This window comes from Capricornis sumatraensis, chromosome 13 (assembly GCF_032405125.1).
Source record: "Capricornis sumatraensis isolate serow.1 chromosome 13, serow.2, whole genome shotgun sequence".
NCBI lineage: Eukaryota > Metazoa > Chordata > Mammalia > Artiodactyla > Bovidae > Capricornis > Capricornis sumatraensis.
The window spans coordinates 55,061,579-55,084,981 of record NC_091081.1 but is presented as its reverse complement, the minus strand read 5'-3'; the positions used below and the strand labels follow the sequence as shown (position 1 = coordinate 55,084,981).

Here is a 23,403-nt window from a genome sequence, read left to right as displayed (position 1 = left end):
AAAGGATTATCAGAGAGTAGAAGAAATGAAGAAGCCTGAGAGAAACTCCAGAGTTTCAGAGTTCCTTGTCTTCTGATTCGATTAATTTCTTTTACGGATTCCAAGGTAACTTTATTTATCCATTATTGTGTGAGAAGCACAGGAAGCTTTTCTTATCCTTCTTCTGTTTCTTTGTTCTGACTCTTCCACACCCACTTGCTTCTCTCTTCCTACCTAATTGTTTCCATTATTTCATTTCCAAGTCGAGATTTTTCTACCCCAGGACATTTTCTGTGACATCTCTCTCCACTGGAACTGATCACATCTTTGAAAGATTATTGCACTCATGTCCTGTACCACTTATTGGTGCCTTAATTCTATAGGGCCATGATCCTCTTTATCATAAGTATGTGTTCTGTCTGACTAACGGACAGTTGGCTCCGTAAGAACAAGGATTGTGATGTAACCTTGATAATCCCCTTCAGCATCTAGGGCAGAATTTACCAAAGAGTCTCAATAAATGTTTTGGTGAAAGAAAAGAAGAAATGAAATGCATAGCCATGAAATGATTCTAATACAGACAATTTCAGATTCAATGGGCATTTGAAATTTGTATAGAAGATGATGAAGAGTACTGAGAATCACCAAAGTGGGAATAAGTGTGAAAGCAAGAATATAATAAGAGTAGTTTATTTCAGTTGAAATAAGAACTTAGAGGTTCAAAGAGAGCTTTCTGGTTTGAAATAAAAACTACTAGGTTCTTAATCAAAGAATATGTTTCATCAAATACAACATATATTTTATATGTGAAATCAAATTTGGGTTGACAGAGCTAACTTATTTCCATTATTATTTCTGTATTCTCTGTATGAATTTTTAAAAAGTGATGGCGAATTACATTTAGTTTTATTTTTAGATAGGTGAATATAAGCTCAGTTAAAAAAAAACCACATCTGACATGCATATGACTCTAAGCCCTGTGTATCTTCTGGAAGCATGCATTATTTTAAAGTATAAGAACTGAAAAGCAAGGCCTAGGGTATTTCTGTAAATGGCTTAATGGGGTAGTGTGCTGAAGTGGAACATCTTGGTACACTCAGATGATTCCTTAAAGGCACCATTTTTAAAGAATTTAAGCTCCTATTTATACAAAGCCATGCCCTCTATCAGGGAAATGGTGCTTACATTTTTTGAGCAGATTTCAAGTAAAATCAATTTTCAAACCACCTACAACATACATAAAAGTAAATAAAAATTATTACCTTAGAAGGACACATTGCAATATTAAGGAAGGAACATTAATCTAGAATACTGAGACAACAATAAATATCTCAAACTTTAGGTGCTAAACAAATCAAAGACCTGTAGAAAATTTTCCGAATCAAGGTATTTCTTCCATATATTATGTTCTTGACATTTTAAAGATTGAGTCCTTCAGATGACTGTGAATTGGTTGTATTCTTAGGAATAAAGTAGAGAAAGAATGTGGTACATAGGATTAAAAAAATGGAGAAAGTGAAAAAGAAAAGAAACAGTGCTAAATTCCTCTCAAGCACTCAGGTGGAAATGAAGGAGAAATATATTGAAATAGTATTTGACCATCATTCATCCCATTTTATCAACAGATTAAAGAGAAAACAAAAACTTCCAAAAGCATTAGATTTTTAGCTATTATGTCATAAGGAAAAATATGATTTCAAGATGACATCATATGAGTAACACTCTATTTGACAGTTATAACTTCTGGCAGACATTGAAGTTCTTCAAGTAGTAAGACACTATCATTTGTGCAGTCCTTGATGAAAAAACTAAATTCATTTTAAAATAGTTTAATAGTTAATGCTGAAAGAACTTAGAATGCACCGAAGCTATATTCTTGCAAACTTACTTCACAGGAGGAGCCAGAATACCCTGGTGGACATTGACAAACTTCCACAGCTGTTGCAAAGCTTCCGTCAGTAGGATAGGGGACTGCAGATTCAAGGTCAACAGAGCTCAGCCTGAGCAGAAGGAAAAAGAGATGGTAAATAAGTAAACAAGCTCCTAGGTGTTACATCTCTTGAGGAACAGTATAGGAACAATGATGTAAATATAAGCACTTGTTTATGATGAGAAAGAAGGCAAATGAATATAACTTCAAGTCCTGGTCATTCATCATATTAGGCAAAATCAGCCTAGTTAAAAGTGTTCACAAACAGTACCACAATCAAATGCTGAAAAGATATAAGAGCATTCTTGCTCATTTCTTGGTTTTTGGCTATATGTTTTCCCTATTTTTTTTTGAGATAGTTTAAAATCATAGTTGAAGGAATTTTTAAAACAGGAAATATTCATATGACTGACTTATTTTTAATAATTAAACTAAAAAAGCAGAGGGACACAATATTCAGTCCAATCTTTTAAATTCAAACAAAAATGGAAGCAAAGGAAAAGAAGTAAATTATTTTTGTTGCCTTTTCTCAGAAATAAATCTGCATATTAACAGGTAAAAGTGAAACTTTCTCAAATGTTGTTATATTCAGTTCAGTTCAGTTCAGTCACTCAGTCGTGTCCGACTCTTTGCAACCCCATGAATCGCAGCAAGCCAGGCCTCCCTGTCCATCACCATCTCCTGGAGTTCACCCAGACTCACGTCCATCGAGTCAGTGATGCCATCCAGCCATCTCATCCTCTCTCGTCCCCTTCTCCTCCTGCCTCCAATCCCTCCCAGCATCAGAGTCTTTTCCAATGAGTCAACTCTTCACATGAGGTGGCCAAAGTATTGGAGTTTCAGATTTAGCATCATTCCCTCCAAAGAAATCCCAGGGCTGATCTCCTTCAGAATGGACTGGTTGGATCTCCTTGCAGTCCAAGGGACTCTCAAGACTCTTCTCCAACATCACAGTTCAAAAACATCAATTCTTTGGTGCTCAGCTTTCTTCACAGTCCAACACTCACATCCATACATGACCACTGGAAAAACCATAGCCTTGACTAGATGGACCTTTGCTGGCAAAGTAATGTCTCTGCTTTTTAATATGTTATCTAGGTTGGTCATAACTTTCCTTCCAAGCAGTAAGCGTCTTAATTTCATGGCTGCAATCACCATCTACAGTGATTTTGGAGCCCCCAAAATAAAATCTGCGAGTGTTCACTGTTTCCCCATCTATTTTCCATCAGATGCCATGATCTTCGTTTTCTGAATGTTGAGCTTTAAGCCAACTTTTTCACTCTCCTCTTTCACTTTCATCAAGAGTTTTAGTTCCTCTTCACTTTCTGTCATAGGGTGATGTCATCTACATATCTGAGGGTATTGATATTTCTCCCGGCAATCTTGATTACAGCTTGTGCTTCTTCCAGCCCAGAGTTTCTCATGATGTACTCTGCATAGAAGTTAAATAAGCAGGATGACAATATACAGCCTTGACATACTCCTTTTCCTATTTGGAACCAGTCTGTTGTTCCATGTCCAGTTCTAACTGTTGCTTCCTGACCTGCATACAGGTTTCTCAAGAGGCAGGTCAGGTGGTCTGGTATTCCCATCTCTTTCAGAATTTTCCACAGTTTATTGTGATCCACACAGTCAAAGGCTTTGGCATAGTCCATAAAGCAGAAATATATGTTTTTCTGGAACTCTCTTCCTTTTTCCATGATCCAGCAGATGTTGGTAATTTGATCTCTGGTTCCTCTGCCTTTTCTAAAACCAGCTTGAACATCTGGAAGTCACAGTTCACATATTGCTGAAGCCTGGCTTGGAGAATTTTGAGCATTACTTTACTAGCATGTGAGATGAGTGCAACTGTGTGGCAGTTTTAGCATTCTTTGGCATTGCCTTTCTTTGGGATTGGAATGAAAACTGACCTTTTCCAGTCCTGTGGCCACTGATGAGTTTTCCAGATTTGCTGGCATATTGAGTGCAGCACTTTCACAGCATCTAATCTTTCAGGATTAGTTAGATCTATTTCCCTAAATTGTTTTAGGCCTAAATTAAATTCAGTGCTTTCTATATTTATGAGTTTCATTTTACTGGTACTTCTGTGCAGATCTGGTGATTTTAGCAGAGAGATTTGGTATCACTCGTCGTTTTGAGAAAGAGCTGATTTGGCCAAATTGAAACTGCAATTACATAAAATGGTATATATGTACATTGTGTGTATGTATTTCTTCCAAAATATGCAACCAATATACATTCACAATTTAAATAAATGTCATTGATGTCTTATTGGCTTTTCACTTTTTTTAAAAAAAGAAAATACAAACTCTTCTTCATTGTTAAGAACACAAGCTCAAGAGCCAGAGAGATCAAGATTCTCATGCTGTCTCTGACATTTACCAGTCCCATAGCCTGGGAGAAATGACTTAACATCTCTAGGCCTCAATTTTCATCTATGTATCAGAGATAATACAAGAGTCCATACATAATGAATTGATTAAAGGATTAAATGAAAGAATGAATGCAAAGTTGTTGATGTAGTACTTAACTCATGTATGTGGTTATAAAATGCTAGGTATTTTATTAATATACATTGACTGTTGAAATAGGATCAAAATACAAAAGAATAAAATTTCTATGACCTAAGCTAGATTTTTGTCATTTTAATGTATTAAAATACATTTTAAATCAACTCTAAGAGCACAAAATTAAATGACTGCTCTTGATTCATAGATAATTATTGCTTTATAAAATAAATGATAGCTCTCCATAACATCTAATATGCCATTATTTAACTATAAAAAAGATACAATGACTCTTGCTAGGACATGCATTTTTAGTTGCTTCCTTAAGAGTGGTGGTAGATTTTTATTGATTGATGATTCACAATTACCAAAGACCTTGCCAGTTTGAGAATCTATGTTGTAATCAAGCCAGAGAACAAAGTTAATAGGCTCATTGAATGTATCTTCAAAAGTGACAATCTTTAAGCTATAAGTTTTCTGGCAACAAGTTTCTAAAATCTCTGCTTTCATCCTGATTTTCCTAATTCTAGAAGCATGATAGGGGCTTCCCTGGTGGTTCAGGTGGTAAAGAATGTGCCTGCAATGAGGGAGACTCGGGTTTGATCCCTAGAAGGGACCCTCTGGAGATCTTACCAGTCCCATATTGTGGAAGAAATGACTTAATATCTCTAGGCCTCAATACGGTCATCTGTGTAACAGAGATAATACAAGAGTCCAAACATAATGAATTGATTAAAGGATTAAATAAAATAATGAATGCAAAATTCTTGATATAGTACCTAACTGATGTATGTGGTCATAAAAAGCTAGGCATTTTATTAACATACATTCACTGTTGAAATTGAATCCAAATGACTACATGAATAAACTACAGGAAGGTCCCCTGGAAAAGGAAGTGATGACCCACTTGCCTGGAGAATCCCATGGACAGAGGAGCCTGGTGGGCTACAGTCCAAGGGGTCATAAAGAGTCGGACATGACTGAGCCACTAACAACAGCAAACAGACTTGATAATACCTTGGAACATGTAAAAGTTCATCCATAATTGAGAAGTAGAAAAGGAAAACCATCTTGAAATTGTAGAAAACAGACATTTGGATGGGAATGCTGTAGGTGCTGGGTGCTAGTTGGCATTGTCTAAAGACAAGCGAATTATATTTACCTACAGATTGACTCATTTGACACCATTTTTTGGATGCTTTCTTCTCTGGGGGCACAGTTTAGACAGCTTGGCAGAAGGTTCTAAATGGCAAGCATTAAAAATCACTGTTTTACAGCATTTGGGTTACATAGAGTTTTAAACAAATTTTCAGTCATTTTTCTCCCACCAAATAAACTTGTATATAAAGTGTCACTGGCACTATTTTTTAATCGAGATGAATTTCACATAACATTATCACTTTAAGGTGTTATTTAATACATTCACAGTGTTGTACAACTACCATCTCTGGTTCTAGACATTTTCATTAGCTCCCCCTTCCTCCTCCACAATAAAACCCTGTGTCTATCAAGCAGTCACACTCGAGTCCACCATTTCCTCAATTCCTGTCAACCATGAAGCTGCTTCTGTCTCCATGGATTTACCTATTCTAGATATTTCATACAAATGGACGTATATAATATACGACTTTTTGTGTCTGACTTCTGTTAGCATAGAGTTTTCAAAGTTCATCTATGTTGTAGGACATATCAATATTTCATTTATTTTTATGGTAGCAATATTTTAAAGCCACTCAGTCTTTAGCATGCATACTCTTTCTTGATTTTTTGTTTATTAATCTTATATTGATTGTCCTGGGACTATATCTATATATATAGATACAGTCTGACTCTTTGTGACCCCATGGACTGTAGCCTACCAGGCTCCTGTGTCCATGGGACTTCTAGCAAGAGTACTGGAGTGGGTTGCCATTTCCTTCTCCAGGGGATCTTCCCAACTCAGCAGTTGAACCTGTGTCTCCCACATTGCAGGCAGACACTTTACTGTCTGAACCACAAGGGAAGCCCAATATTCTATTATTGTGGTATGAATATACCACATTTTCTTTATCCATTCATCTGTTGATGGATGTTTGGCTATTATTACTCTTTGACTATTGTAAATATACTGCTATAAACATTTGTGTATAAGTCTTTTTGAGTACCCATTTTTAATTCTTTGGGGTATATATCTAGGAGTGGAATTTCTAAATGTGGCAATTCTTAATATAACATAAGGTTTGCAAGAGTTACTAAAATAAAAATACTACTTGCTTATGTTAACATGAGTTTATAAGCTAGTTATTAAGAAAAGAGATTCTGATGTGTCATCTCTAAACCTAGCCTGATCACCTCAATACACACTCAACACATTTTTATTGGATGGATGAATCTATGGATGGATAGAGGGATAGATGAATAGTGGGTTGACAAAGAGATAGATGGATAAATGGATGGATATAAGACTAAAAACACATGATAAATGAATAAATAAATGGATAGAGTAATGGAATGAAATTATATTACAAGTAGTGAGTAACATACTCCAAAACAATACACTGAAGTTTAACATCCATATTTAGATGAATAAAATCAGACAAATGAAAGAAAAATTACTTATTTGATTTAACAAAAAAGATAAATTGAAAACTGTTACCATTAGGACTTGAGGCCAAAGGACAGAACTCATCTGAATTTACTGTGACATTTAATTGCCTGCAACTAATGGACTGTCACATGACAAACTTGTATTTCTGATCACTTTAATTTCAGAATTAGATGATTTCATGATTACTATACTAGTTGATGAGATGGCTGGATGGTGTCACTGACTCGATGGACATGAGTTTGAGGGAACTCCGGGAATTGGTGATGGACAAGGAGGTCTGGTGTGCTGCAGTTCATGGGGTCACAAAGAGTCGGACATGACTGAGCGACTGAACTGACTGACTGACGGACTGATACTAGTTGCTAGTGAAAGGACAGGGAAGCCTGGCATGCTGCAGTTCATGGAGTCACAGAGTCAGACATGACTTAGTAGCTGAACAACAATACTAGTTGATTGGGCTTTCCAGGTGGTGCAAAGAATCCGCCTGCCAATGCCAGAGACAAACAGAAGATCCCCTGGAGGAAGGCCTGCCAAAGCACTCCAGTATTCTTGCCTGGATAATCCCATGGACAGAGGAGCCTGGTGGGCTACAGTCCATGGGATCTCAAAGAAGACACAATGGAAGAGACTTAGCATGCATGCATACTAGTTGATTATCACTTAAAAGACTATCACAGCTTACTAACCAGGAGCCTGGTCAACTGTATATAGATATAGTCCCAGGACAATCAATATAAGATTAATAAACAAAAAATTAAGAAAGAGTATTCATGCACACTAAATTGAACTATTTTGAATCCTAAAAGATGATGCTGTGAAAGTGCTGCACCCCGTTCAGTTCAGTTCAGTCGCTCGGTTGTGTCTGACTCTTTGTGACTCCATGGACTGCAGCATGCCAGGCCTCCCTGTCCATCACCAACTGCCAGAGTCCACCCAAACCCATGTCCATAGAGTTGATGATGCCATCCAACCATCTCATCCTCTGTCATCCCCTTCTCCTCTTGCCCTCAATCTTTCCCAGCATCAGGGTCTTTTCCAATGAGTCAACTCTTCTCAGGAGGTGGCCAAAGTATTGGAGTTTCAGCTTCAGCATCAGTCCCTCCAATGAACACCCAGGGATGATCTCCTTTAGGATGGACTGGTTGGATCTCCTTGCAATCCAAGGGCATCTCAAGAGTCTTCTCCAACACCACAGTTCAAAAGCATCAATTCTTCGGTGCTCAGCTTTCTTTATAGTCCAACTCTCACATCCATTCATGACCACTGGAAAAACCAGAGCCTTGAATAGATAGACATTTGTTGGCAAAGTAATGTCTCTGCTTTTTAATATGCTGTCTAGGTTGGTCATAACTTTCCTTCCAAGGAGTAAGTGTCTTTTAATATCATTGCTTCAATCATTATCTGCAGTGACTTTGGAGCCTAGAAAAATAAAGTTAGCCACCGCATATGCCAGCAAATTTGGAAAACTCAAGAGTGGCCAGAGGACTCGAAAAGGTCAGTTTTCATTTCAACCCCAAAGAAAGGCAATGCCAAAGAATGCTCAAACTACTGCACAATTGCACTCATCTCACACACTAGCAAAGTAATGCTCAAAATTCTCCAAGCCAGGCTTTAACAGTATGTGAATCATGAACATCCAGATGTTCAAGCTCAATTTAGAAAAAGTAGAGGAACCAGAGATCAAAATTGCCAAGATCCACTGGATCACCAAAAAAATAAGGGAATTCCAGAAAAACACCTACTTTTGCTTTATTAACTATGCCAAAGCCTTTGCCTGTGTGGATCACAACAAACTGGAAAATTTTTCAAGAGATAGGAATATCAGACCACTTGACCTGCCTCCTGAGAAACCTGTATGCAGGTCAGGAAGCAACAGTTAGAACTGAACATGGAACAACAGACTGGTTCCAAATAGGAAAAGGAGTATGTTAAGGCTGTATATTGTCACCCTGCTTATTTAACTTATATGCAGAGTTCATCATGAGAAACACTTGGCTGGAAGAAGCACAAGCTGGAATCAAGATTGCCGGGAGAAATCTCAATAACCTCAGATGTGCAAATGATATACTTGTGGCGGAAAGTGAAGAAGAACTAAAGAGCCTCTTGATGAAAGTGAAAGAGGAAAGTGAAAATGTTGGTGTAAAACTTAGCATTCAGAAAACTAAGGTCATGGCATCTGGTCCCATCACTTCATGGCAAATATATGGGGAAATAGTGGGAAACAGTGTCAGACTTTATTTTTGGGGGCTCCAGAATCACTGCAGATGGTAACTACAGCCATGAAATTCAGACACTTGATCCTTGCAAGGAAAGTTATGACCAACCTAGGCAGCATATTAAGAAGCAGACATCACTTTATCAATAAAGTGGTGCCAACCGTCTGGTCAAAGCATTGGTTTTTCCAGTACTCATGTATAGATGTTAGAGTTGGACTATAAAGAAAGCTGAGTGCCAAAGAATTGATGCTTTTGAACTGTGGTTTTGGAAAAGACTCTTGAGAGTCCCTTGGAGCGCAAGGAGATCCAAGCAGTCCATCTGAAAGGAAATTAGTCCTGAATATTCAGTGGAAGGACTGATGCTATAGCTGAAACTCTGATTCTTTGATCGCCTGATGTGAAGAACTGATTCATCTGAAAAGACCCTGATGCTGGGAAAGATTGAATGTGGGAGGAGAAGGGGACGACAGAGGATGAGATGGTTGGATGGCATCACTGACTCAATGGACATGAGTTTGAGTAAGCTCTGGGAGTTGGTGATGGACAGGTCAGCCTGGCATGCTGCAGTCCATGGGGTCGCAAAGAGTTGGACACGACTGAGCGACTGAAATGTACTGAACTGAAGTTACTTCAGTCATGTCCGACTCTTTGCGATCCTATGGACTGTAGTGTCCAAGGAGAAGGAAAAGGCAACCCACGCCAGTATTCTTGCCTGGGTAATCTCATGGACAGAGAAGCCTGGCGGACTACAGTAAATGGGGTCGCAGAGCTGGACACTTCAGTTGAAGCAACTAAGCGTGGACTGTAGTACAGCAACATTTTAAAATAGAAAGAAAGTAAATGACTACATTAAGAAACAATTTAAAATGGAACAAAACAAAAATATTTTCAGTGAACTACCAACTTTCATTTGTCTTTGAAACAACAGATGGTCCTCTCCTTAATCTATGCAACCATTTTGAGCTATGAGAAATTTCAGCACTCAAACATCTTTCCCAGCAATATTCCACATTAGTATTCACTGAGCAGTCCCAATGTTCATTAGGTTCTGATATTTGTTAAATGGGATTTTAATGTGTTTAACAGTTTTTAGTGTTACTCTTGAAGAAGTCTGTGGTTTATTCCTTTTCCTCTTTCAATATGGTCATTTTCTTTTCTCGATACAGGCTGTATTCATTAAAATACATAATGCTGGTAATAATAAAGTATTGTTGGAGATGCATGAACTGTTAAAGACTTGTCAAATGTTCTAGCTGGTTCTTTCTAATTATTATGAAAGTGAAATACAGATAAGATGATGGATGAAGAGCCAAGGCATAATTATATAAGCTATTATTGAAAATACTGGAATCATATAAGAAACATTGCCCTGGTACTGACTTAAAGAGGGCTCTGTATATTTTTTACTATATTTTCAACCAGAGTTAGATATATCACGCTTCACAAAAAGAGGAAGAAAGTCCAAATTATTCTTTAAACAATAGGACACTTGATCTTAAAACTCTTTTAATTATTTTTTTAATTCACTTTTTTTTTTTAATATAGAAGACCTCCATTTAGTTCTACTAAATAAATGTTACTTTGGGTTTGTTACCATAGACAAAGATTTTATTATTGTTCAGGGGCTTTGTTCTATTTCATTTTTGATGCAACACAAGATTATGACCTAAAATTTCCTTTAGCCTCTGTCTTGTGAAAGTTCCACAAAGTACTACTCAGTTAATGAAGTCTAATCATTTTTTGTCTCATACCTAAAAAGGCAACAGAATCATTTACAAATTCAGTGTCTGAGTGAGCTATCTTGGTATGAGCTAGACATTTTCCCCAAACATTGTCAGTCCTATGCCAACTAAGGGAAATAACGAACAGAATCTAATACTGTTGCAAACCATTCATCAAAAATATACTAAATGCTAATATGAGAATTCATATTTCTTTTTCCTTAGTCCTACCAATATGCATTGTGCTCACTTCCACTGCACTCTTTATTATACACTATGAACATACATCTGACTTGGATAATGGACTATACGTTGTTTGAATTCACTGATCATTTATCCATCTTTGTTTCCTCTTTTCTTAGCCTAGAACTACCACATCATAATAATTACTGTGTACTAAGTGTGCATTATAATCATTTAAACTTCTGCGCATTATAATGGGAACTTGAGACATATCTCCCTTAAGTATCAATGAAACTGGGCTTCCCTGACAGCTTAGTGGTAAAGAATATGCCTGTCAATACAGGAGACACAGATACAATCTCTTGGTCTGGGTAGTTCCCACATTCTGTGGAGCAACTAGGCCCGTGTGACACAACTATTGAGCCTGTGCTCTAAAGTCCAAGAACCACTACTACTGAGCTCACAGGCTGCGATTACTGAAGTCAGTGCTCCCTAGAGCCCGCGCTCCACGAGAGAAGCCACCGCAAAGAGGAGCCCACCCACCGCAAAGAGGAGCCCACGCACCGCAACGAGAGAGTAGCGCCTGCTCTCTGCAACCAGACAAAAGCCAGCGCAGCAACGAAGGCCCAGCACAGCCAAGATAAATACGTAAGTAAAGTTATATTTTAAAAAATCTATGAAACCAACGCAGTAATCATGTTTCTGCCCACATTTACAAAGGAAGAACCCGAAGCTCAGAGACATAAAGTGCCTTGCCTATATAACACTGTCTGCAAATATTGTGCAGCACAGACTGAAATCAAAAACCAATGGCTAGCTTGTTGTCCGACATTGTCTCCCACAGTACACTAGACAGAAGATCAGATGTCTCAGATACATCATTTTCTCACTGAGTATCCAATCTTGAAAGTTAGGTATGTTTCTGCCATTTTACAAAAGAGGAAGCTGAGATTCAAATACACAGGGAAGGCACTCAGTAAATGCTGGTAGACTGAATAAATCCAATATTACAGAATAGATTTGGGAGGTAGTGAAAGGCAATGGGGGGGAAAAAAAAACACATGTTGGTATAAAACCTGGTTGAACCTCTTCCCAAGAGCTAGTTATAGAAATTTTTTAAGATCGGTAGAGCCCTCATTGTAATAATTTCTTCAAATGTGATTACCTGGATTATTACTTTATAAGGTAGAAGTTTACTATCAGAACTATTTCTATTATCATCAAAATACTCCTTTGTTTATATGGATTTTTCTAGACTATTTATTGGATAATTTATTAGATAAATTCTGTATAATGTTTTTGATACCACACACAAAAAAACACAACAAACACTCTTAAAAGTCATGTGAAAATGTCTAGCCTAGGAGAAATTTATTTTCAAATAATAAAGATATATGAGTTGTATCACAATAAAGTCACAATGGGCTCAGTTAACGCTGGGCTAACAAACAACTGAATTCTCAGTGGCTTGTCAGAAAACTCAAGGAAAATCATCTCTGGTTCTGGGTAACCTTTCAGGGCAGCTGACCTCCTTGTGCTGTCAATATTTCAGACTGTTTTTATGTTCTGGTAACTGTGTAAGCTCCATAGAGTCTCCTACAGGTAATTCAGTGTTTTTCTAGGGTTGGGAGAGGGGATAGTAGAACAGGAACAATACATCACTTCAGCTCACATTTCATTGGCCAAACCAAGACCTATGATAACATCTACCCTCAAAGGAAATGCAGTATTTCAAAAGAAGGAGATTAAAATTTGATGAACTCTACTAATGGCTGCTATAGGGTATAAGGTCTTCCCTGTTGGCTCAGATGATAAAGAATCTTCCTGCAATGCAAGAGATCTGGTTCAATCCCTGGGTTGGGAAGATCTCCTGGAGAAGGAAATGGCTACCCACTCCAGTATTCTTGATTGGAGAATTTCGTGGACAGAGGAACCAGGTGGTTTACAGTATGGGGTCGCAAAGAGTCGGACATGACTGAGCAACTAACACTTTCACTTTCACAGGCGATAAGAAAAATATCAAGTTAAATATCAAGGATTGCTATAGAAACTAAGGTTTGGAGAATTTAAAGGAGAAAGATTCACAGTTAAGTTGATTTCTCTTACATTCTTAAAGAAAGAATGAAAAGTTTTCCATTTTTATCTTCATTTATTAATGAGTACAATGAGAAGAAAATCAGTTAAGGTTATCACATGGGCTCCTCAGTACTGTAGAAAAAAATGACGGCAAAAATGGCCTCAATTTTCAAACACCAGTCCATTCTTCATTCTAGATATCTTCAAGCCTTAATGGTACTTAATGGAGAAAATGGTACTTCCTAGAATGTGCAGGTCAGATGGAAATACTTCAGATCTGTGTGCTGACTGGCCGTGAGCAAAGCATTTTTGCTTTAATTCCATTCTCATAGTGACTTTTTGACATTGACAAGCAATTGTCCTCCTCATTTTACAGATGAGGTGGCTGAAATCCAAAGAGCTCTAAAACAACACTTCTGTTCACAACTATTAAACAGCTAACTTGAAACCAGAAGTCAAAATTCTAACCTGCTGCCCCGTTTTCCTTCCACTATTCAATTCCAGTTTCTCCGTATCGGGAGGAACATAAACCCATTTGCTGAGAGAACTACCATGGAAGTAAATCCTCCTTAAATAATTCTAAACATGAATTTCTGTTGTGATAGCTTCAATTTACTTGTGCTTACACATAAGCCATATACCAAGTTGGAAGCCTACTGTGCAAGACAAGTTGAAATCAATTCAAGTGATGTTTTACAAATAGGACTCAATCCACTCATAGATCAGAGATAAATAAAATATAACAAGCTTACTGACTCAAGATTCATGCTGGCTTGTGGCTCACCTGAAGTGGGTAGGAATTTCACATACAACATGGCTTAACTTCTCAAACTACAGTGCCTTGTGTAATGTAGGCTGCAGAGAGTGTCACCTACATGGATTAGTTCCTGTGACGGGTCCCATAGCCATGCTCTGTGAACATGGTGCTCATGTATGGGAAAAGCTCAGAAGGCTCAAATGAAACTAGTGATTTTAAGATAAGTAGACACTAAAATTATCTCACATGAATCAGGGAGAAATGCTTTGGATTAACTAGTCTGAGAAGCAAGGCTGGGAAAAATAAACAAACCCCTCAGCCACTTTTTTGTCAATTTGCTTGTCATTTATTTTGAAATCCAGAGGACTCATCTCTTTGTACTCTTTAAACATCATGACAGTCTCTATTTACTAAATGTGAAAAAACATAATTAATTCCGAAGTGCAGCTTCTCATCTTCACGGCATTTTAACCCAGCTTCTAGCAGCATTGACTATGCAAAAGAGGTACATTGTTTGGCAGTGGTTCTGTTTCCGAATCTGCGATTCTCTCCTTAGGGAGATGGTAATGATGATTACACTTAGTTGAAATACTACAAGTGAAAGACAAACTAGACAGCACAAGCAGATGAAGGGGGGTGGTGGAGCATCAGCAATTAAAAAAGACCCTCTTGTAGATAAACCAGCACTGAAGACATTGCTGTGCTGATGGGTATGCCAAGCTGTCGGTTTGGGGTCACATTTGATCATCTAATATAAGCTGCTTTAGGAGAAAATTGGGCTTGCCAGGTGGCACTAGTGGTAAAAAAAAAAAAACTTGCCTGCTAACGCAGGAAACATAAGAGATGCTGGGTTTGATCCCTGGGTCTGGAAGATCCCCTGGGGGAGGGCATGGCAACCCACTCTAGTATCCTTGCTTGAGAATCCCTTGGACACAGGAGACTGGCAGGCTATAGTGCACAGGGTTGCACAGAGTCAGACACAACTGAAGAGACTTAGAATGCACACACGCAGGAAAAAATTGCCATGAAATTTGCAAGTCATTTTTTTTAATGGAAAACAGCCTTTAGGGTGCCTCTTATGGACATGTTTAGCTCAAGTTGGGGGGTTCTCTCTTTAAGGAAACAAAACAGAGAGTAGAAAGGAATAATCCCTTGAAAGTGTTCCAGGTAATAAGCACTTTACATAATTATCACATATAATTTTCACAATGACCCTGAAAGGTAGGCACTATTATCTCCACTTCACATTTGAAGAAATCCAGTTTCCATAAGGACCAACCACTTGCCAAAGGTCACGCATATAATAAGCAATAGAGCTAGTTGAATTCTTAGTCTTACTTTCCTTGATATCATGTAGCCATTATAGTATTACAGTGTTTCACAAAAAAACTTGTGGTTATTCAAATGAAGGTGCTTATATCTCTCATTATCAACAATATACTATTAAGTCAGAATCTACTGAATGAATTAACAGAAGAAAATATTTTACAAACCACTTTCTGTATATGGGTATCCTGGAATTATATCACTTTAATTTTCCACTATGAGTTATCATAAAGGAGACTGTGCTTTCCAGTATAGCATTTCTCAGTATAGGGATCATTTTTATTGCATGTTCTGGCGGAACTGAGACTCATCAATACTGAAAAGGGACTAAGATTCATCCTGGGTAGGTAAACTTTTAAAGATCAATAGAAACACTTTTCAGAAAACCAGTGCTCCATCATTAACTATTATTTGAAGATGGCAAACCTTAGGCGAAGGCAATGGCAACCCACTCCAGTGCTCTTGCCTGGAAAATCCCATGGACAGAGGAGCCTGGTGGGCTGCAGTCCATGGGGTCGCTGAGGGTCAGATACGACTGAGCGACTTCACTTTCACTTTTCACTTTCATGCACTGGAGAAGAAAATGGCAACCCACTCCAGTAGGCTGGAGGATCCCAGGAATGGGGGAGCCTGGTGGGCTGCCGTCTATCGGGTCGCACAGAGTCTGAAGCGACTTAGCAGCAGCAGGGATCTTCAGTCACTTAGCACTTACATGTCCGCCCCACGGCAAATGTGTAAGAGCTGGGAGATGTAATTCCTGAGTTTACCTGAAGATGGCATCCATCCCAAGGCTGTATGTGATTTGTATGAGGACTCTCTGCAAATTCACAAGCACTGTCATAAACTCCTTCCTACTGACTGGGAAATTTGTGCCGTGTGTGGTAAATGATTCTTCTTTAAGTGACAATACATTAATATGTTCTTCAGATGGTTGCAGATACACCTCCTCTTGGGCTGAGCTGATTCTCAAGTCATTTCCCTAAAGGGGAAAAGAGAGTATAAAAGGATACAACTGTGAAAAAAGGGATTCTCCTCTTTGTAGGTTGTCCTCAGTAGGTTTTTTATTTCAGGTTAGCTTTCCCTGTCAGAATATTTCTAGTAAGTATAAAAGGCAGAGAGAAAACAATTTAAATATTAGCCTTAACTCGATGTACCACAAAGTATAAGCTTCTTGGTTATGCGTTACTCTGCTTCCCCTAATAACTAAAATAATTAATACTTGGTAAGTCTAGATATATATGATTATAAATACGTCAATTTTATAGAAGTGTGCAGAACTGGATATTTCAGATATACTATTTTATGGTAAATGTGGATTATATAGGAAAATGGGGAAGAAAAGTTAAAACAGTGTATGAAGCTATTGTTTTAAAGGACTCTTCAATCTGGGGAAAAAAGAAACAAGAAAAAATTCTACAGTTTCATGAGTACAATTGGATAACGGCATTATCATCATTTGGGTTAACCTTTTATCTTAGTTCATTCATATTAATAATATATAGCTTCTCAACATTTTACATTTAGAGAACCCCTTTTATCTCAAAGGAATTCCATGACATACTTCAATTTTCATAAACACACACATATGTAGTGATATATATCACTCAGATTACTTCACCTAATACTGGGAAAGACTTTTTTAAAAATTGATTCTCATGCATGAACATTTCAAGACCAAAACAACAACAGAGCCCCATGCTAAATCAACATAGATCCTTTTGGACCCATAAATATGCATGAAATGTGTGCCTTTGTGTGAGCAGAGGAGAAGAAAGGAAGAATATGAGAAAGGAAGGCAGCTTTTATGTGATAACTTTAGGCTTCTAGCCTTTGGGAACCGCCTGTGTCCCTCCAAATGCTCAAAGTAGTTTCTCCTATATTTTTCTTAGTTAAATTAAGAGAGTTTTGAAGTCAAGATTCAACTGTACCTAAAGAGATCAATTTCCCTTTTTCCATTGACTTCTATCTAATATAAACAAAGGTATAAACAATAAAATCTACTTGGAATCAAGGAGAGATGGAAAAACTACAACTATATATTTCAGCCATTTGCTCAAATACTTTTAGTGTACTTATATTCTGGGGGACATGGTCATTAGGTTTTAAATTTAAATTTCAAGTCTGCTCTAAAAATCCCCTTTACCATTGGAACCTAAGACCTATGTGCAGTCTTCTTAGATATGTCTCAGAGTGAATGGCAGAAAAAAATTCCCAAGATACAATATTTTTCTCTAGTAGTATATAAATGAATGTTAAACTAGTTAGTAAGGAATAACCTCAGATTACATGAGTGTAAAGCAGTTAAACATAAATGACGCTTCCCATACTCTACCTCTAAGATAACCATAAGCTGGAGTGTGTGTTCTGCATCTTCATTTGCTTCTTCAAGGTCATATGATACGGTAAACATCAACTGTCCTCCAGCTGCTGTGAGCTACAAGAGAGAAGATGCGTCATCATTACAGGACAGGAGATGGGCTATTAAACTGTGCTTTGCTTATTATTTTAAAATTATTTTATTGTTCTAGAGGGCAGGATTTGGAAGAAACAGAAATCATGAGCATGCAGATTGCGAATGATGGACATTTCTTTAGGAGTAACCTTTATATGAACCTTACCTATCAATGGTAAGCCTGACACACATCATATAAATTCATGTATTCTTTTTCCTGGTGTTGCAGGCTTGCTGAAATAGGTTAATTTCCAGGGAACCAAACGCAGCCCCTCCTGTCATTTTTCCTGGTGTGTAGCTTGAGCTTTACAATTCCCAAACAGAGAAGGATCTTTGTTAAAATTGGGAGATTTCTACTCATCATCGAAGGTCACTCACTTTCTGTGGGTCTGAATGCTTTCAGCAAAAACATCATTTCATTTCACAAGTACTTTACCTAAACTATAAGCTATGCTGGAGAATGTTGTTGATCAAAGAAAAAGAAATAAAGCAGCAAATTTTATATCATGAAAAAATTTAATCAAAATTCCCAAAGATACACTTTCCCTTGGGCAATCAAATATACTTAGCGTGAATGAATGCTGCTATCCTTTTTCATTAAACAAAATTCTTTCCTTCCATCATGTGTGCTGAACCCCATAAAATGTATGCTTGAGGTTTACATTTGCTGACATTGACAGTAACCTTGTACAAAGGATTAAAAAAAAATAGGAAAGCAAGATCATTTACAGGACAGGAATCAACACTGGAACTTGAATGACAGACGACACAAATGCTGCAGTGCTTTTCTAAAAAGTTCCACCCCAGAATTGCAAATAGACACTCATAAAACAAAGCTGATGATTTGTATTCTGCCGTTTCCTCCATACTGACAAGCAGAGACCTAGCTTCGCAGCCCTGGGCTCTCTGTGGCCTCTCATGGCAGACCCTGACCACAAAGCAACTCCTGGTGATGCTCTGGGTGGAGGAGGAACCCAGATGCCTTTCAGAGTTGTTCCATTGGGAATGAAACACAGCTCGCCATGGCTGATTAAACAAAGTTTTTAAATCACAGCTTCTCAATGTCTTCTAAGAGCTCATTACAGGGAGCTTTACTTTTAAATAAAAGTTTTCTGAATTTTAGTTCCTCTACTACACTGAAAAATAGCCTTGTTATAATGTCTTTTCATATCTAAAATAATAAATATCTGCCTGGACTATAGCACTTGGCATTACTGTGAGCAATGAGGGGTGAATCTATGTAAAAGTTTTTTGGTTCTATTAAGATAAGCTTCCAAAATTACATAAAACATGATTGTTCAAAAATCAACCAGACATTTTCTTAATGATGGGGGTCCAGAAAGGCAACAGCAAAGAATGTTTCATATATTTTCAAAGATAACTTAATTATTCAGAATTTCCTAAATTAATAAAAATATTTAATAGGAGGTAGGGACAGAGTTTGGAAATGACATAGGGACACAGATCTATAATATAGCAAACTTTTGAGCTTCTAAATGTATTTTTATTATTAAAATTTAAATTACATGCTATTATCCTTCTAGAACAGGTTTCCTTAAAAAAGAAAAAGATCAAACTATATTAATTCTTAATTTCCTTAAATCAATTTAAGAAACTTAGAATTAAACGTAACTCCCATTTTGCCAAAGAGTCAAAATGTATTTTGAATATCCCAGATGTTGAGACTCAAGATGAAAAAATGTTGGATTTGTTACAATATTTGATTTGTCAAAGTATTTTCCATACCTACTTATAATAATGTCATATAATATATGAAGTAATAATAATAAGAGAGTAATGAGGGTGGAAATGGGGGAAAAACAACAAATAACTACATAGAAAAAGAGAGGGGCCTTTTATAGGTCAATAATATACAACACAAACAATGGAGCAGAATTCAACCTGTTCACCTGAGGGCTTGTAGTAGTAGTAATACTAACGAGAAATTGCTTTCTCATTCACATTTCATAAAACAACTTTCTTCTATACTCTTTCATGCACCCCTGATATTCATGTATAGGCATCATAACAGTTTTCATGAGTGAATCCTTTTTGCTTCCACCTAGGTTGTGAAATAACAGGCAATTTTAAATAGATGCATGATACTGTTACCAGATGTTTTTTTCCCAAGCTATAAGTGTTCATTTCCATAATATTAAAATCACTGTCTATTTCACTCACCCTAAGGTATATACTGCGGAGAAGGCAATGGCACCCCACCCCAGTACTCTTGCCTGGAAAGTCCCATGGACGGAGGAGCCTGGTAGGCTGCAGTCCATGGGGTCGCTAAGAGTCGGCACGACTGAGCAACTTCACTTTCGCTTTTCACTTTCATGCATTGGAGAGGGAAATGGCACCCGACTTCAGTATTCTTGCCTGGAGAATCCCAGAGACAGAGGAGCCTAGTGGGCTTCTGTCTATGGGGTCGCACAGAGTCGGACACGACTGAAGCGACTTAGCAGCAGTAGCAGTAAGGTATATACTGATGATATATCTCTATATAATTACTTAGTCAAGTACTTATTTAAGTAATTTTTTAAAAAGGTTGTTTTAATATCATCCTTTAATTGTGAAACTGGATCTCCTAGGAATAAGGGCTTCCTGCATAGCTTAGTGGCAAAGAACCGTCCTGCAATACAGGAGACTTGTGTCGATCCCTGGGTCAGGAAGATACCATGCGGGAGGAAATGGCAACCCACTCCAGTATTCTTGCTGGGAAAATACCATGGACAGAGAAGCCTGGCGGGCTGCAGTCCACAGGGGTGGCAAAGAGTCCGACATATTGAATGACTGAGCACACCTCCTAGGGTTAATTATTTATTCTCTGCTGAAGCTGAAGCTCCAATACTTTGGCCACCTGATGTGAAGAGCTGATTCATTAGCAAAGAAAGATGCTGGGAAAGACTGAAGGCAGGAGGAGAAGGGGACGACAGAGGATGAGATGGTTGGATGGCAGCACTAACTCAATGGACAAGAGTTTGAGCAAGCTCTGGGAGACGATGAAGGACAGGGAAGGCTGGTGTGCTGCAGTCACTGGGTTGCAAACAGTTGGCCGTGACTGAGCGACTGAACAGCAATAAAACTCCTTTGCTTCTATTTATCTATCAACTGTATCAAATAATCTCTTTATAAGAAATGAAACCAAGCATTTCTTGGTATAGTTTCCAGCTAATGTGTCTTCCCCAAAGGGTACATATCACTGGAGAGAGTCTTTGTAACAAGTCAGTTATTTGTTGTTCAGTCACTCAGTTGTGCCTGACTCTTTGTGACCCCATGGACTGCAGCACACAAGGCTTCCCTATCCTTCACCATATCCTGGAGTATTGCTCAAGTTCATGTCCATCGAGTCCATGCTGCCACCCAACCATCTCATCCTCTGTTGTCCCCTTTTCCTCCTGCCCTCAATTTTTCACAGCATTAGGGTCTTTTCCAATGAGTCAGCTCTTCGCATCAGGTGGCCAAAGTATTGGAGCTTCAGGCTTAGCATCAGTTCCTCCAATGAATATTCAGGCCTGATTCCCTTTAGGATTGACTGGTTTGATCTCCTTGCAGTCCTGGGACTCTCAGGAGTCTTCTCCAACACCATAACTCAAAAGCATCAGTTCTTTGGTGCTCAGCTTTCTTTATGGTCCAACTCTCACATTCATACATAACTACTGAAAAAACCATAGCTTTGATTAGATGGATCTTTGTTAGCAAAGAAATGTCTCTGCTTTTTAATAGGCTGTCTATGCTTGTCATAGTTTTTCTTCCAAGGAGCAAGTGTCTTTTAATTTCATGGCTGCAGTCACCATCTGCAGTGATTTTGGACACCAATAAAATAAAGCTATAAAAACTTATTTTCTATGGAATATTTGTTTTCTGGGGAACAAGCTGTGGAAATACTTGGAATATAAGTTGTCCTTTCATATACAACTTTGGATGAAGGCTTCTCTGTCTCTTCTCCATCTATATTCTGCTCCATACTCCAAATGCTATATTGACTTGGCTCCTTCACCTGCTTGCTTCTCCAGTCTCCAATAATTCCTTCAATGTCCCAGTCTTCACTATCTCCTTCAAATCAAATGTGCACAGAGCTGCAAGTCATCAGTTGACTTTATTGTCTCTGCTAGATATTATCTCTGGACATTTGTTAGTTTTGCTATCAAACTCTGAGGTATGGGGTATTACCACCTCATTTTCTGTACTTCTACTCATCCACCCTTACTTATTGGATCCACTTCAGCCTGCTTTCCATACTTAGAACTTCACTAACAGTATGTCTTGAAAGGTCACTTATCAGCTCTATCTAGCAACCATGAATGGGCTTTTGTTCATTCAGTTCCATGTGATATCTAATAATTCTTGAGATTCTTGACTCCTTGGTTTCTACTGCATTAAACTTTACTGATACTTCTTTCAGTATGACAGAGGTACCTCTGACTCCATTATAAATACATTTTTCTTTTATTCTGTACTCAGTATATGGATATTTCTAAGATCCTTACCCTTTTTTAGTTATCCTTTCTTACTGACTTTCCATTCCTCTCTCGTGGATTGAACTGTGTTCAGCCCTGGTTTCTCAATCTGTATCTTCTATCCTGTCCCATGTTCCTGTATAAATTTGGTCATGGTGCCAAAACAAAAGTCCAGAAACTGGGTAAACAACAGAAACCCGAGATCAAGGTGTCAGCTGGGAGAACCCCCCTCACCTGCCCACTTGCATCTATCACTAGCATTCTATATTAATAAATCTACTTCTTGCCTATCAAAAAAAAAAGATGTCAGCAGGGCTGGTTTCTTCTTAGGCCCCTCACCTTGGCTTGTAGATGGTCATCTTTTTCCTGTGTTTTCCCATGGTCTTCCTTCTGTGTTTGTTTATGTCCTAATTTCCTGTTCTTATAAGGAAAAGTCATGGTGTATTAGGGACCACATTAAGTGCCCCATTTTAGCTTCATCAGGATAAAGGATCCTTTCTTCAAATTCAGCCTCATTTTGAGGTTCTGGGAGTTAGGACTTCAACATGCGAATTTGAGGGGGACAGTTCAGCCTATAACATTTCTGTACCGAATGACTGTTTAATAACAAACACTCAGAATACCCAAAGTTTATTATCTGGCTCTTCCCAGGAAACAAACAACTATTTTGCCAACTTCCATGAGTCACATGAGTCAAGCCATTGCTTCATTTCTCTGTTGTAAAGTGGAAACTATAGATACTACATAATATTGCTTTCACTCTATTATTTGAATCAGATTACTGCCTCAATCCTATTCCTTGAGATGCTTCTTGTCTAACTTGCTGTTCCCATTGCTATATCATACTCACAAGGTCCTCACCAAGCATTCGAATTCAATTCTCTGACTTTAGTTTTCTTGTTGGAGAAAGTTTTATCAACAATTACTTCTGCTGTTGCACTTCCTTAATGAAGAACCTGAGGTGGCCCTGAGATCTATAGTATCATTCAAGTTTCTGTGCAGTTTCAATACACTGTAGGATCTATCAAGCTCTCTGTTCACTAGCTCTGTGCACAGATGCCCCAGAGCACTGCAGTAAACTCACAAAGGCACAGTGGGATGCTGTAAATGTTTGAAGGAAACAAAGAAATACTATGTCTCTATCGGACTCCACACAAACAGCTAGCTCTGGGTAGTTCACAATTTTATCAGATAATATTCCAAATTCCTCTA

At 38.0% G+C, this 23,403-nt stretch overlaps 1 protein-coding gene across 1 annotated transcript in view; it reads right to left on the bottom strand.

Annotated features, from left to right (window-relative positions):
* LAMA2 (laminin subunit alpha 2) overlaps nucleotides 1-23,403 on the bottom strand; it is a 674,179-nt gene that overhangs the window by 293,970 nt on the left and 356,806 nt on the right. The window contains exons 13-15 of the mRNA XM_068984950.1: nucleotides 17,615-17,716; nucleotides 16,050-16,261; nucleotides 1,868-1,979 (exon numbers count right to left, since the gene is read on the bottom strand). Coding sequence (XP_068841051.1) covers nucleotides 1,868-1,979; nucleotides 16,050-16,261; nucleotides 17,615-17,716 — 426 coding nt within the window. The remainder of the gene's footprint in view (nucleotides 1-1,867; nucleotides 1,980-16,049; nucleotides 16,262-17,614; nucleotides 17,717-23,403) is intronic.